This window comes from Gambusia affinis, linkage group LG02 (assembly GCF_019740435.1).
Source record: "Gambusia affinis linkage group LG02, SWU_Gaff_1.0, whole genome shotgun sequence".
NCBI lineage: Eukaryota > Metazoa > Chordata > Actinopteri > Cyprinodontiformes > Poeciliidae > Gambusia > Gambusia affinis.
Genome location: NC_057869.1, coordinates 22517507 through 22534859, shown reverse-complemented (window position 1 = coordinate 22534859; position 17353 = coordinate 22517507). Strand labels below are relative to the sequence as shown.

The 17353-nt window shown below is 39.3% G+C and overlaps 1 protein-coding gene and 1 long non-coding RNA gene across 4 annotated transcripts in view; one reads left to right on the top strand and one right to left on the bottom strand.

Moving 5' to 3' along the window:
- The window catches only part of nhsb (Nance-Horan syndrome b (congenital cataracts and dental anomalies)), a 47673-nt gene extending 35105 nt beyond the window's left edge, over positions 1-12568 (bottom strand). For all 3 annotated transcript variants that reach the window (XM_044144415.1, XM_044144421.1, XM_044144420.1), the window contains exon 1: positions 11854-12568. In XM_044144415.1, the coding sequence (XP_044000350.1) occupies positions 11854-12133 (280 nt within the window). In that variant the 5' untranslated portion in view covers positions 12134-12568. The remainder of the gene's footprint in view (positions 1-11853) is intronic.
- On the top strand, positions 12072-13773 carry LOC122847077. Its single transcript, XR_006373328.1, has 3 exons — positions 12072-12198; positions 12728-12794; positions 13324-13773. It is a non-coding gene; the product is annotated as an uncharacterized LOC122847077 (long non-coding RNA).
- Positions 13774-17353: the final 3580 nt, after the last annotated feature.

The window sequence follows — 17353 nt, the reverse complement described above, 5'->3', positions numbered from 1 at the left end:
CAAGAGGTACTGTCGTCTGCCGATGAAGGCTTTTAATTGGAGGGGTTCTGGGTTTCTAACATTTTCATTTTACTCGTTTTAGATTGTTGATGAAAATATGCATTTGTTGCTATCAAACAAAAGTTTAATCACACTGCAGTGACATTACAGAAGCCTGACACGTGTAAAGGTTATTTTCATTAGCAATCTATCAAACGTACAGTTCTTATCAGGTCTGAATCGGTGATGCAACAGGCTTGCAAACACGTTAACTAAAGATCTGACCAAACGGCATGTCAGTAAAGGCACAAAGAAGCAAGCTCTAAAGGATGGCATTGTTTTCACTCATTTTTCCACTGTGTTTCCCACCACCACATTTTTATTGCAGGAGAGACGACTTTCCACTACATTTTAATACCTAGACAGTAGTTTCACAGTTAACTAAATTTACAGTAGACATTTTAAGGACAGATTACATTTTGCCATTTTAGCTGACAGGAATTGGAGGAAAGTGAATGAAAATGGAAAATCTCAAAAGTACATTGGAGTATGAAGAAAAGTTGCAAGAAAAAAGCTAAAAAGTCCACAGCAAAATGAGTCAAACTCACTATTAAGTTTGCCATTGCCACCACAAGTTTGACAGTTCCCTATTTATCCCCTGTTTTGTTTTGTTTAGTTCCTATTTATTTATTATTTTTCATTACTCTTTGCTGCTTCAGCTTGTCTCATTTTGGATCCAGTCTCCGCCTAACATACATGTTGACAGCAAGTCAAGATGTATGTTAATGGTTCAAATTAAACAAAAGTGGTTTGGAATTGGCCCAGTAAAAATTTGGCCTTATAAAGACTGTTCAGTTTTGAAAAGCCTCTAATGTGGCTGGTAAGCCCTTCATACCTGGGAGCGGCTATGTATGCAGCGCTTGGAGGAAATTGTCATCAGTGATTTTACAGACAGCTGGAAAGTTATGGATTCGACACGTAAGAATGAGACACAACTTTTTATAAACTCTGCAATGCTGAGAGCTCCAAGGGAGTCAGCTGCAAGTTGTCTGAAGAAAAAAACAAAACAAAAACAAACTACAAACCACAAAGTAGGCTACTTCCTGTTATCTTCTTTGAAGCTTTCATCAGTAGTAACATCCAGCTGTCGGTCACATGACTCGCTTAATGCGAAAACCCACCTCATCTTAGCATGACAACTTTTTATCAAAAAGCATGAGTTTTTATTCATCTGTTTTAATTGGCATGGTTCCATTCAGCAAATTTATTTTTGTAATTTCACTTTGCACGATTCTATTGCTAATGGAAACAGAGCTAGTGTCTACAAAGAGTTGTTGTGGATGGTGATGCTCTGGGCATGTGGATCATAGAAGGCTAACAGTTAAATGCATCGATGATATTTCTCTGTAACATGCTAGATGACACAGCCAGTTGTTGGTAAAGCCATGTTTCAACGGGATTTGGGGTTGTATTCCAGGTACTATTTGGACATTTTGGCAGCTAATCAGTTCCTCTCAATGGAAAAAAATAAAAAAGAAGGGACTTTGTTACCACAGTTACAAATTATAACAACTGCTCAAAAGTAAAACATAAGAGCAAAAATCCTTTAAGCTGCAGTACATCCAAAATCTGAGGAAATAATTGCCAAACAAAGACATTGCCTCAACCAATAAAAGATTAACAAAATCTCTAAAAAGAACGAATCAGAATGAACACAAAAGAGGTAATCCAGCATCCTGCCACCATTAGCAATGCAATTCTAGAAGGGTTTTTTTTCCCACTCTGACTATTTCTGTCTAACATTGTAATTTGTTTGATCTCAAACATTTGGGTGAGAGAAAAAAAATCAACAGCTGTAAAGCTGTAGTCATTCCTGTAAGCTGAAAAACAGTGTAATATTTATTTTCCTTTATATCCTTGAGTACACTCTCATGACCTCTCCCATCCTCTTCTCTCTTTAACAGCTGAGCATGCCTGCAGCCATCACTACACTGCAACTCTGCCCTGTCATCCATAAGTGCATAAGGACTCGCATCATGGAGGACACAGTTCATGCATGGAAATTCTGTTTAGAGGCGCAATCTTTATTTCTTCATGAATTTTTCAACCATTGAGAGAAATTTTACTTCTCAGTACCAAGATTTTGCAGCTAAAGTTATTTTCTTTGTGAATGAAAATGCTTTCTGGTATATGTGTGATGAAGACATTTGGATACGTGTGTTTGTGATGAAGACAAAGGTCCAGGCCTTTGTAGGTTCTCAGATTCAATTAATTGTGACAAGTATGTGGCTAATTAGTGCAGCCTTGGGTCAGCTGTCCTCACCTTTCAGAAGCCTGCAGTGAAATTGGATTAATTTAACTCGCCTTAAGACATGTTATAATTCACACAGAGGTAAACTTTTCAATAAGCTAGACATTTTTGGGGGGTCATTTTAAAAAGAAGCTAATTTTCTATATCTTTTCTGGAAACTTTCTTTTTGCTGAAAACTGTTTCACATTCCACATCACACATGCACACCTCTGGGATAGGATGCCGCTCCTGTTGGCTTAAAGGCTCGCTTTGCTTGTAGTCCAATTAGTTTGGCTGGTCTTTATGGCTCGCTAAGGTTCTTAAAAAAGACAATCTGTTTCGAAGCATGTCCTTAAGAGCAGATCAGTCCTTAAAACAAGCAGCAGGCAGTCCCTCCTAAGCTTTTTTCTGACTTAGGAGTTTCCATCTTACATTGATAGTCTCCAAAGTCCAACCACTGTCTCCTCCACTGAAAATCCTCTCCTTTTGCTCTCCATAAATAATCCTAACTCCCACAGTTCAATATATCTAAAACATTATTGATGGAACTGGCTGCTCCAGCCATTTCAGCAATTGGGGAAAAAAACATTATATATCAGCCAAACTATGGGATAATAAACTAAGCCCTCATAAATTGTGCTATTCTACTTTGAATAAAAATGACAGTTTAGGAAAATTGTGATAGCTCATTGATGACTATGTAGTTCTTCCACAAGCTCCATTTGCACAACTCTTTTTATGTCTCCCTAATGTGAGAAAAAACAGACAGCAAACAACACTAAGAAGGGCAATATGCTGCATTCAATTTACTTCGGAAGTGAGAACTCAGAATGACCCGTTCGGGTCAACGTAGTCGAAGTTGGATTTCCTGTCTGCTGATATTCAATTAGCCATTGTTCGTAGCACCTCTCACAATCATCTTTTTGAGTTGCACTTTCCACAAACACCACCTTTAATTTCTTCAGTTTAAAGTTTCAGACGTTACATGTACCACTGATCTTAGGTGCTCTCTTACATCTGTACCCTGTAAAATAAACATATTTCCAACACAGCTTACTATTGTTGATGCAAGAAGTTGCCATATTAAATCTTAAAGTCGGTGTTAGAAACGGATCCAACTTTCTGACTACAAAAGGAACGCACCATTAGATCACAAGACCATTTGGAAACCTTTCTGAGGGCGGTATGACTTAAAATAAGCATCTGCTGGTCTGTCCCTATCAGGGGAAATTTTCACTCAATCAGACAATTTTAGCATGCTAATGCCACTGACTGGTGTCACAAGTTTTTGTGTTTCTGCCATTTTTGATCCATCAGTTGATTATTTAATGTGAAAATAATCAACTGACAGATATTTTACTGGAAGAGAAACACAATGGGCCAAGATGCAGCAATGGATGTTTGTAGAAAGACAAAGTTGAAGAACTTTTGATATATTCTCAAATATTAGCGACACAAAACTCCCTTTGCTGTCAAGCCACAAACAGACCAAGAGCTGCTGCTGACTGTGGGCCTTCCTTCTTGGTCTCCAGCCATCTGTCAAACATTTTGGAGGATGATGATGGGGTCTCCAGACACAGATGACAGCAGTTCAGATGGTTCAGAGTAGTATGCCACTGGAGGACGGCACACATACACACATCAGCAAAGAGTTTATGCATGGACAAACTCTACTGGCTCCGAACACAGTCTCAGTCAAACAGCATCAAGTTTTACATGACAACAGAACTGCAGTGCAGTACGGTTGTCACTGCTTGATCTCTTTGTGCACCAATGTTAAACATGAGCCGTCTATCATCTGCTCGCATAACTTTAGAGCACATTTATTGCTACTGTTTGCAGGCCATTTAAGAATACAACTTTGGAAACTATTACTAGAGGATGCCAGCTTTATCTAGCAACAAGGATGGAAACAACTAATCTCTCCTAGTCAGATTTTTCTGACTTCAGTCATTTCTATTTCTCTGTGCTGTGGGTGAAATTAAACTTTGTAGTTGTTCATATTTTAAACAGAAACTTGGGAGTCTTGGCAGTACAGACAAATAATTTCCCAGAAAGCCATGATTTACTGTTACCTGCAGCAATGACGCAAATACGGACACCTAAATTAAAATGGTAACATGAGGGAAGCAACGATTACTTCCAGACAACAGCAGCTTGTTGTCTTTTTTCAGTGTATTTTTATGTGTGGATATGTTTACGTTTGTCTGATGGGAAAGAAATTTTCAGACACTATTAAAGACCTGATATAAATGTGCGAGTTCTGCGGTATACAAAGCAGTGGGATCACTTTATCCAAAATTAGCACAGCGGTAATTGGAGCATGGGAGCAGACAATGTGCAGTTATGATTTTACTCACCATGACATAAGAGACTCTGCGGACCTCAATAAAGTGCTTAGCGTGTGAGTCTAGCAAAACTACAGCTGGTTTGCCCTGTGCAAACAGTAATAACAACAAGCAAAGCTGTCACATCCTTTTCTTTCGCGTGCTCACATGTTGTGCCCAAATCTGTCTTTGACAACATGGGAGGACGATATGTGCTGACCATATGTTTTTATGTGCTCTTCATATGTGATATTTCATTTATTTCTTTGCAATAAAACCAAAGTATTCAAATTTGTTGAGTTTTCTTCTTCTTGGTAAATACCAGGTGCCATCTGATTCCTTTTGATTGTGAATGTCTGGTATGTAATCAAACTTGAGCTGACGAACAAACATTGACAGAAAATTACAAAAATGTACGATTTTCTGTATTTTCTTAATCTGAAATGCAGTAGAACCCCCCCATTGTTCAAGACTGTTTTCATTGTGACATTACGTTATCTCTATAAGTTAGTGAGTGAAATGTCCTTTAAAATTTTTCTCTTTACATATAAATCTGAACCAAACACAGATTCTTACCAGAAAATGAGCTATCTTCACTTGTGTGTTCACATGCATGTCAAAAACATTTAATGAAAGGTTACTTTGTGCCACTGAAAGCAGCTTATCAAACGCACACAAACATCATTGTTTTATTTGGTAACATTGGCAGGCTGCCTAGAACTGTCTCTTTTACATGCTTATTTGGAGTATTGGTTCAAACTGGAAAAAACCTAGAACATTTTTTAATTACCCACAACTGAACACAGCAATATTTTTTGCAATCTTAAAAAATTTAAATGGAAAAAGTTTTTGTCTGATTTAATTTTACGTGTTTCTGGTATGACTGTAAATGTGACGCACAAGCAACAACCACAAACAGCAGCGACGGACGACAAAGCTGCTTCTCTTGGGGCTTCATTATTTACTCAAAAAACAATCTGATGAGACTCTAGAAAAGTGTGTTGTTGTGTGCAGGTTGTGCCAAAAAGAGTTAGGTTATCACTGAAGCTATTGAAGCCTAAAATACCATCTCAATGCAAGACATATTGCAGCTGCACAGACTCAGTGCTAATATCAGCCTCCACTGTTCACATTCCTAAAGAAGCTACATGAGTGATCAGAGAGTCATGAAACAGCGGAAAGCTTTGCACCAGTCGGATGGTTGAATAAGCTAAATTTAACCATATTTACATAAGTAATATATTTGTTGTAGAGCTCATATGTCTATTTATGCAATAATTTAGCAGCAAAGAAAGTTGCTTATTTTGTTGATATACAGTTTTCAACTTAAATTTCACTAATCACAGTAGAGAGTGCGGATACAAGCGGCTGAATTGGGTTTTCTCCGTAGGGTGTCTGGGCTCTCCCTTAGAGACAGGGTGAGAAGCTCAGTCATCCAGGAGGGAGTCAGAGTAGAGCTACTGCTCCTTCACGTCGAGAGGGGCCAGCTGAGGTGGCTCGGGCATCTGGTCAGGATGCCTCCTGGACGCCTCTCTGGTTAGGTGTTCCAGGCACGTCCCACCGGGAGGAGGCCCAGGGGAAGACCCAGGACATGCTGGAGGGACTATGTCTTTCGGCTGGCCTGGGAACGCCTTGGGATTCCCCCAGAAGAGTTGGAAGAAGTGGCTGGGGAGAGGGAAGTCTGGGCCTCCCTTCTGAAGCTGCTACCCCCGCGACCCGACCCCGGATAAAGCGGAAGAAAATGGATGGATGGATGGATGGATAATTTAATTTATTAATAAATTTATTAAATTAATAACAAACCCTGCAATTAACTTTATATATATATATATATATATATATATATATATATATATATATATATATATATATATATATATATATATATATATATATAGTCTTTCTTATCCCTTTGGTTCTGGAAACAAAAATCTCCTCTCCTCTCCAGCTTGTGTCTGGGTGGAAATCAAAGGGCATTAAACATTGAATATGCTGTCAAGAAGCAGAAGTCTCTCCATGCGGCTGATGATGGGGAAAGTAGGGCAGTGAGGAAAGAGGTATAGATGGAGGAGAGAAAGCACAGGAGGAGGAGAAGGAGATGCAGAATGGACACAGATAGGAAAAGATAAAAAAATAGAGTGGTATAGTGCAAACTGAGGCAGATACGCTGAAATGTAAAAGCTCATTAATTATCACTGCACTTGATTGTGTTGTGTGTGAGACAGTAAAAATGTGTACATGTCACAGTTACTCAAACAGAACGTAGTGAATATGTTTGTAGATTGTTATATTTAGGAGGAACACATCATGGAGATAAATCCACAATTACTTCCAAACTACCGAGAATCACACTCTAATTCTTTGTATATCTGCTAATATTCACCAGAGATGTTTTATCTTCCCGGACTAATGCTATTATTCATCTAAGCGATAGCATGCACAAATTTATGAGCACAGAAAGAGACTGAGTCAGCTGAAAGGTTTAAGTGGGACTCCATCTCTGTCCTGTTACTATGCAGACTTGCGAGACGGAGCAGTTTCCTGCGCTGCCACTGGCCATCCTCTCACAGATCACATTCAAAGTCAAATTTGCTTAAATGGTGTGCTGGGAAGAAACCAGTGTTGTCAGAGCAGTATAACATATTTGCTAAAGACATATATGTCCACATCAAAAGTCCTCTTCCACCTTGTGTGATAGGGGTTGTGTGTGTCCAGAGCCTGGAAAGTGTATGCAGTGGATTTTCACTGATTTATCCCCTTAAATCATGAAATTACCTCAGATTTCTGTATTCCATGTCTGACTACTGAACATGAACAACCTTCAGTAGTGGATTTTATCACCCTGACTGCCATTAAAACTACTAAATATATTTATATTGGTAAATATAACGCTGCATCTGTTTTTTTTAGTATTTGAAGCACCTTGTTTATCAAATATTACACATAGTTTTTGATGAATAAATTTGGAATTCATGCATGTTGAGTTGCTGTCACCTATTGTATGTTGCTGCTTGATGTGAGTCACGCATGCAAAGAATGAGAATGGTGTTGCTGCTGTTCCCTTCTCTAACCCTGCACTGTATGAATACATAGAAGTCCAGATATGCAATAATTTAAGAATTATGTTAGAATTTTTTAAATAAAGTCTATATTTGATAATGGCATTATGAAATATGTCAGAATACGTGTATATAATTTATTTTAAAAATCCCACAACGGCATCTACTACACCTTTTCTTATTCAGACAAATTTGTCTGAATAAATACAAAATGAACTTTGTGTACAACATGCAGATGGTCTAATGGAGCCATAAACAACAAATTCTGTGGGCTAGACACGTCTTTGGTAAGGGTTAGAGGGATTCTTCCAGCCTTACTTTCTAATCTTTACACCAAATCAAACTGTTCCAACATTGCAAAATCAACTCAAACTTAATCCCAAAAGGTTTCACAAAAGCAGAAATTAGCAGTCTCTACGATGGAGCAGTCTTTATTTTTTACTTTCCTCAAATTTCAAGTAGCATAATTTTGTCTAGAGATGTATGTTCACTTAATATCATCTTGAACCAAAAACATATATATTTCTTTCTTTTTTTTTTTGAAAACCGCTTGAACATTTTAAGAGCAGCAACAACCTTTTCTTCTACATTAAAGAAATAATAGAAGAGCCATAAAACCTATGAATACTGACACCAGACACATCATAACAGGCCAAAGCAGATAACAAGTCTAACGGCAACAATTGACAGCAAAAAATGCCCTTTGTAGCCCTGCCTACTGAATGGAAATGTCATTTTTAGGAAGCATAGCTTCTTATTGGCAACAGAAAAAGCAATACTTTTGCTACAAATCTCAACAATATTGTGTTGTATGGAAGTAAACAGGCGAGGAGTGCAGATTTCTTTTCAGCAACTAAACCAGTTTCTCTGTTGGATACACTTAATCCCAGGAATATCAAACTACGGAAACCTTGGAGTTAAGGTAGGGACTTTGAACTAACCTGAAAGAGGAGGACATAATATTTTGGTTTATGCTATGGTAATGAGAAATAGCTTGAGCAGGGAGTAAACAGCCAGACCACCAACTTAACTGGAGCTGTTGTTTTTGAGCATAAAGTTAATCAGGTAAGAAATGTCTTTCTTTTAAAGTAGCTTGATATGATGGTGCTATATTATGAGAATACATTTAATTGGTAGGAACTTACTGAAGAGTGGCTGCACATTAGGGTAGCAATGCTCGTTACAACTAGAGAAAAAATGAATGCGACCACCTGAATGCTGCCTGAGACAGATAAAAAACTAAATAAAGCTTTTAAATCCATCCACAGAGTGCCTGAATGCTAGGTGTTAAACGATTGCTCTCATAAAACATTTTGCTTGACTTCCTCCTACTCAGAATACTCTTCAAAAACTCTCATTTGTGTTCTCAGCTGTCTTTTCTCTGTTTTTCTTCTTTCACAGTGCTTTACACATTTTCATTTGTTTATTTTGAAGTGAGTTATTAATATGTCTAATGCGAGCTACAAGCCTGAAAGTAAAAGGTAGAAAAATTATAACGCGTGCCCTTTAAGGCCTAAGCTCTAGGTCTTATGTGTCTTCATCAACCTCAGAACCCAAACATAACCAAGATATGAGCATGAGAACGAAAATGTAACTTCTATTAGCACTTGCGTCTTTAAGTACACAACTGGATGAATAACCCAGAGAATATGTAAAACATATTTGTATTATGAAGCAAATAGTCAAAACTTGCTAATCCATTGACAAACCAATGTTAATAGAAGACAGACAACCACTAGTGCAGACTGTTTTGTTCCACACAACACATTTTTCCATGAATGTGACAGACAAACAGTTTGAGCGCCATCTGAACACCGCCTGCTGCCTTGTAGGGGATTAATCCAAGTTAGGACCATATTGACTGCCTTGAATCTTGATACTCTCCACAATCAGGTGGGGAAACTCTACTGCCACTGACACTGAATTTCACTCTAATATTGAGACTTATATGGCTATGGATGCACAAAAGGGCATAAAAATCAATGCAATGTCTCGATTAAAGCAGTCTGGTAGAGTTCCAGTAAGTGGAACTAAATATTTACTAACAACTTACATGAACTCATGCTGCTACTATGAAAGAGGATTTTTTTTCCCCCTTCAAAATGTTTTGAAATACAGGGAATTTGACTAGCAACATCGATTGAAGTTGCAAACCTTACATTTAGTGTTACACTTATCAACCATTTCTTATCAATGCTAAATTCCAAAATAAATATCTTCACTATTGCAAAGTGTGTTAAAAAAAAAACTACCTTCACTACTTGCTCGGTAAAAATATTCTGTCAAGACAAAATAGAATAACCCTAACATGTCTATTTTCTAACATGTCTAATTTTCTGTCTTCCTGTTCTTAATTTGTGATAGGACATTCATACAGCTTTCACTGCCATTATGTGTTCAACCTTCCCCACTGTCACCACATGCTTTCTCATGATGAAGGATTGCTGCAAATTTAGGTACAACTGAACTGATTATATGACTGGATTTTTCTTTTAAATGAAGTAGATTCATTTGAAATTAATTTTGAATTGAACTTGCCTTTCTTCAAGTTGATTTTTAAAAAATATATATATAATTTTAGCAGAAATAGCATTGAAATGAGATTTTTATGCATTAAAGACTCAGAAAACTGGGGCAGTAGAAAGCAGCTGCTTCGTGATAACTGCACTATGTGGCTTCACTGACTGAACAATCTACTCCACAAATCAATATTATGGGACTTTCTAAAATCAACAAGTGTTGTAGACGGACATTTGTTTGAGTTGCTGATAAGTGAGAAGATCGCTGTGCTGTAGAGATTTTAAAAATATTGCAGGAAAAACATATAAAGTCAAGCAATTTAGCGTGACTTTATGAGCGTGAGTTACCTTCACCACCACAGCCTCATCCATCCAGATCTAAAGCAAAGTCTCAACGGAGCAAACACTGATGAAGACATGGCTGCCTCGCTGTCACATATGCCCCTGTGTGACGGCTTTACATCTGAAGGAGGGCTGCTCATAATAAGTCTACAGTCGCTCTTGGCCCACAATTCTCAGTTTTGCCCCAGATTATGATGTGCTACAGCAGAGAAGGGAGCTGGTGCACAGGATTGGACACTGATCGTCTAAAATCTACAGGAGAAAGGCTGAAGGGACTGCAGAGAACATAAATAATATGTAGCTGGCGTACAGAACGCGCTGTTACAATGCATTGCAATGAGTCTCTCACCGCTGCCAATCCCGCTTTTTTTTTTCTTTTTTTTTTTTTTTCTCTATGTGACGGCAGCAAATATCTACTGTTGTTAGGCTATTTGTGGCGATCTGGTAGCGATAAGTTTGCGCACCCAGCGACATGCATTTGGGTTCGTTACCGATGGCGTGTCGGTGCCGCTGCAGGTGGAAGGGTGGGTTTGGCGCACGGGGAGACGCCTGAGAAAATCTCTTTTCTCGCTCACACACAATCACATACCGTAGACAAAAACACACGCAGACACGCGTGCGCGCGCGCACACACACACACACACACACACAGACAACATTTGCTCATCTTTTTTTTTTTTTTTTTTTTTTTTTTTAAAGACAACTGATCGTAAAACTTCACATATTCACTCCACGCCGGGGCCTTCGAGTAGCGGAGAGCGGCGCCAGAACATGCTTCAGGTGTGCGATACCCGCAGTGATGGTGAGCCAATGCAGCGGCAACACACGCCCCTCCGCTCCGTTCGCGCTGCCGGCCTCGGAGAGCGCACACACACACATACACGCACGCACACACACAGCGAGCGAGAGAGAGAGAGAGAGAGAGACTCCCCACTGATCGTCGACGGTTAACACACACAAGCACACACGAGTCTGAACCGCCAAATAAATGAGCAGTCAACCCATCCTGCGCAATGAAAATGCTTATCTATGTTACTTTATGGTGGGATGTGAACAGCAGCCATGTGACACATTTTAATTTTAGGGGAGGAGGTGGGGGTGGAATGCGTGGCCGCGTATGCGTGCGTGCAGCTGGGCAAAATAAATAAATAAATTAAAAAAAAATATATATATATGTATAGGTGGGCGCCCTTCGTGGCATAAAGGGACGCATGTGATGTGAATGAATAAAATCATGACATAAAAAATATTTAATTTTTAATGGTTTTTTTTTTTTTTTTGCTGTTCTTTTATGGATGGAGGACGCGGCTACAGACTTCTTGTGGTGATCTACTTACGCACTGCCTCCTTTTTGGGGTCCAGGGCATTGGCAGCCTGCTGGATCTGGCCTATTTTGTTCTGAAGGACCCAGACACGCTGGCTGGTGCTCATGATGTCGTTCTCTAGCTCCTGAAATAAGGAGCACGCATGCCGTGCCAGGTCGGACAGCTGTCGCAAGGTCCGCGAGAGAACCACATGACTGATGGCACACAGGTCCTCGAAAAGCAGACCTTCATCGTTGGGGATCTGGTGTCTGCACAGAAGCTGCGGCTCCACAATCCTTTTGGCGAATGGCATTTTGTTCGCCAAAAATAACAGAGACTGCAAGCCAAGTGTATATCCCCACTGCCTAGAAGAAAAAGGTAAAATCGGGGTAGAGACAACATCCAAATGTATAAAATCCACGAGAAGCCCGATGAGGTTCGGGCCGACGGCGCGTTATCCCCGGGCGTCAATCCAAAGTTCCCAGGATCTCCTTGAGATCCTCCATCCTCCTGCTCGTTGCTGGGGATCACTCACACTCCCGCTCACACACATGCATACACACGCACACACATGCAGGACACAGCGCAGCCCAGGTCAGTGGTGTGAGGATGCGTGTTGAGTCTGCGATCATGGGTTGCCTCCGTGCCGCGTCAATTCAGCCAGAGCGCAAAGGAGGAGACGCTGAGGCATTTCAAAATAAGACTCACGGTCGGGTGGAGAAAAGGAGAAATGTGTCTGCAATTATTTTTTAGAAATTGTACAATATTAAATACCCGCATGAGTAGCGTTTCTAACGTAATTAGATTGTGCCAAACAATTACTTTATTTCGGTCATTCTGTAAACGTGAAACGTTTATTTTTTTGGCTCCTTTCTTCCTTTCCGATGACATTCTGGTTATTTTTCAGGTTATTGACGCAGCTTGTATCCGTGGCCTGAAGAGCGCTCAGACAGTGAAGATGAGAGTTGACTGAGGTAAAACACTGAGGTGTGGATATCTGTGGACAGGGAACTGTCACAAGGTTTCATCCCTACAAGCACACTGTGATACAAACACCTCTGGTCAGGAAGAATACCTGCTGATTTGGACTGGACTGTTTTATTATAAAAGAAAAATAAGAAAATACAGAAAGAAAAATCCTCAGTAAGATTAATAAATAAAATTTCAAGACTGACTTTTAGCTTTTCTTTAAAAAAAAAAAAAAAAAAAAAAAAAAAGATTTTTCTTGACGTTAGGAAATTAGACTGAATATGAATCAATTCCATCAGAACAACACACTCACCGGCCACTTTATTAGGCATAGCTGCCAATTATATTTACACAAGCACAAACAACAAGCCAGTCTACTTCTTGACCCGATCTAGACATGGTAAAGAATGACATGCAGTGTTCAAACTAAGCCTCAGCATCGCAATTAGATGACCTTGAGCACGGCATGGTTGGTCTACTGGGATTTTCATACTCAACATCTCTCTTGCTCTCTTTTTGTTTCTCTCTCTCAAGTGTACAGAGTGGTCTGAAAAAGAGAACTTGAGGAGCAAAACCTTTATGATATTTTGCTGATGCCAGAGTTCGGGGGATAATCATTTGAGAGGAGAGAAAAGCAACACCAGCCCGAATGCCTGCTTGTTAAAATCAAAGTGAGTAATGCCATCTCTGAAGGTGCAACACAAACTTGATTCAGCCGGACTACAGCAGCAGATGACCACACCAGGCAACGCTATGATCAAAAAAACTGAAGCCATTCCTGCAGGCTGACTGAAACTGGATGACAGCAAAGGGGGGAATTTTTGGGTGGTGTTGAGCTGCAACCTATTATCACTCATTTGATTGTGGTATGATGAACCAGGGACGCACCTAGAAGATCCAGGGCCCTCAATTGTGTTTTCAAAACTTCTGTAGGAACATCTAGTTTTTGAAACGTTACTGTTTTCTCACTTCTGCTCCAGTTATTGGTGATCATCTTTGGGTATAAATACGGTAAGCCTTGTGGAGGTCATTGTCTAATAACATCGTTTTGATTCTTCTCTGTAAAACGTGACTTTACTGAACAATGCAAATACACAGTGACATACAGCGGTTAAAACAAAAATAAAACATCGTTCTAAAGTAACACAATGGAAAACATGTCAGTTTCTCTTATCAGCTGCCCTTGTTTGCTTATTTTAAGTTGCAAACCTGCCAGAAAAGTTTACATGCAGCTTGCTGTCGTTGCTGAGTTTTTTTTCTGCTGAATGGGGTTTTCCAGGATACTAAGCCTGGTCATTGTCTGATTCATTTGCACTGATTAGCCTATAGCCTCTGGGCTAAGGCTGTATATAGACATGTCTGCAGTGAACTTGCAGTTACAGCAAATTTGAGACACTGCAGACCGACAGGAACTTGTCATCTGCCTAACTGTGCTCTGCCTGAAAAGCAAATATTCAACTACAAATCATTCAGATGTATCTGAAAAAAAAAATGGGAAAAAGTATCTGGAGGAGTCCTTAGAACCCCTACGTTAGTTCAGCAATCCATCTCAACTGCTTGGCATGGAGATTTGCTTAGGTAAGTAAAGCTGTTTGATCTATTAATGTTGAGACTCTTCCCTTAGATTGCTGTGGGATTATTTTAAAAATCTGCTAAACCACATTTTTTTGCAATAGAAAAGGGTTTTTCTTTTATTTATATATGATGTTATAAGTTTGTTCTTTGGCAGAATTACATTTCCATCCATCCATCCATTTTCTGTTCACTCTTGTCCCTGATGGGGTCGGGAGGGTTGATGGTGTCTATCTCCAGCTACGTTCCGGGTGAGAGGTGGGGTCACCCTGGACAGGTCGCCAGCCTGTCGCAGGGCAACACAGAAACATACAGGACAAACAACCATGCAGAATTTAGAGAGACCAATTAACCTGACAGTCATGTTTTTGGACTGTGGGAGGAAGCCGGAAAACCCGGAGTGAACCCACGCATGCACAGGAAGAACATGCAAACTCAGTGCAGAAAGACCCCGGGCCAGGAATCGAACCCAGGACCTTCTTGCTGTGAGGCAACAACTCTACCAACTGCGCCACTGTGCAGCCCTCCAGTTCAGTTCAAGTCAAATTTATTTAATTAAGGACAGCACGTTAAACAATGCTACATGTGGAAATAAAAACAGAGAAACTGTTGTTTTGTGGATGGGTTTTCTAACCTATGCACAAAATTCCTTTCTTGGTTGTACTTTTAATATCAAAAGTTCTAAAATCCTGTCATGTACTCAGACACCCACCTTGAATTTCTGCTATAAATAAGAAATGTATATCATAATGTATATCAGAGAAAGCTAATTCTCCATAACAATGTAGGTCAGTTTAAATCAGTCTTCACATATTTGTTTTTGTTTTAGTCAGTGTTTCGTCTGGGAATCGAAAACTCTTAAGAACAGTTTCCATTTTTATTCCTGAAGGTGGGGTCTCTGTGTGCAGGTGAGGTTTTCTGACCACCTGTCAGTCCCACCTGTCTGAGCTCGGGGAAGTGGGAGGGGCTCACGGCAGCGTGGAAATTCTGGCTCTTTTTAGAGAATCTGCTCTTTTGGCTAGATCACTAAAAAGAGTTGGCTCATTCGGCTCCAAAGCGGCTCTTCAGATTTGTTTTGTTTTGTTTTTTGTTCCTTAATTTATTATCCAAGAGAAAAATGCTGCAAAATGAATGAGAGCTCATAGTTTGAAATTACTTAACTCAGCAGCTATTGTTCTGGGTCAGCGTAAAGTGAAATGTGCATTTTGAGTTTTAAAATAACATATGAGTTTGTTATTTGGCTTTTGATGGTTACATTTACAGATTTACCTCCGGGAAATTGATGGAATAGGAACTTTTAATTCAGAAATCTTCCTATTTTGTCTTAAAATTTTGTTTGTATTGAACCAGCAGTCAGAAAACATGCTTCTGTTACATTACAGTTTACTGCTCTAAAGTAATGGGTTTCAAATGTTTTCTTTGAAAAACACACCAGCAATAAATCTCAGGCTCTGATATGAGTGAAGGGATTATCTAAATCCACAAGGGGGCGTCCTGAACTGTCTAACACTTAAGACTGAGCATAAACGAAAATGAATGAAAGGGAAACACAACAACAGGTCAACTGATCCAGGAGAACTTTCCATGTTCGTGGAAATGAGAAGGAGAGGGAGAAAGATTAGGTGATGGCAGCATCATGTCAGCCAATGTTCCTTTTCCAGTAAGCAACCACAACTAATCAACACCAGACCAGGTGTAGCTTCAGTGGAGATAAAAATAACTGAGAAAACAAAAAACTTTTTAGTTAGAAAAGGTTCAGTTTCAATCTAAACTAATCAGGCATCTAGTTTAGTTAGAAACACCAGAGCGCCACCTTCTGGCCTCTCTTCAGATCAGTTCAGTTCAGATTGGGGAACTGTTCCTGGCTTTGTTTGTTCCCCTCCAGGGGCTGCTACCTTATCGTGGTGGAGGGGTCTGAGTGTCCCAGTGAGCCTCCGGCTGTCGGAGGCTTCATGGCTCTATTTGGGTCGGGTCTGCCGGGACAAACAGGTCCTAGGTGAGGGATAGGACCAAGAGCAGCCCAAAGATCGCTTGGAAATACAAACACAGAATGTTTCTGGGTTCCCACTTACAACCAGAGCTATAGACAGAAGTCAGACTTTCTCCCAGTGTTTTAACAGCCTGGGGGGCCACCAGGCTTTATTTTTCCCCCCACCAGGCCTTATTTTTTTGTGGTTCCCTTTAGTTGATGTTATCATCATACAATAATTTGCAAATAAGTATTGGCAAAGCTCAATGTAATTTTCACAGGTGGTGGGACATTGTCAACAGCTGCTGAAAGTAATTAAAAAAGTTACTTTTAATGTAACATAGTTACTTTCTAAATCAAGTAATCAATAATCTAACTAAGTTACGTTTTCAAGTAGTAATCAGTAATCCGATTAAAGTTACTTTTTTCAAAGTAACCATGCCATCACTGGCTGTGGATGAGTATTGGTCAGTTTTGTACTTTCACTTCACTGTTAACTGTACATTTTCTAACAAAGAAATCAAAATATCCTTGGATAAAAGCTCGTTCCTGGTGGACATCTTGGTATTGAACTTTGGCCTCATTGCTGATTTCTTATCAATATTTATAACTTACAGTATCATTTATGTTTCATCCAGAAAATCCATTGCGGCTTGATAATTTTTCTTTTTCTTAATGTTTTTCTCCCCAAATTGTTCACCACAAACAGAATTAGTGAATATTTACCCATTTATTGCAATTATTTTCAAAATCTGCTTAAACCAAATAACTCTATAAGTTAAACACACAAATTTCAGTCCAAAAACCATTATGTAAACATCATAAAATATTTAAAAGCCTAAACTGATAACACATTTCTTAATCTAGCATGATTAATTAAAAATAAAGTTGTTAATACTGATCATTTTCTTCCTTATTCAGGCTCCGGTTTACAAGATACCTCATTTGATTTAAAAATACACATGACATTTATTTGCACTTATTTTTTATTCCCAGTATTAGCAGGTTTTTATAAATCCTGAT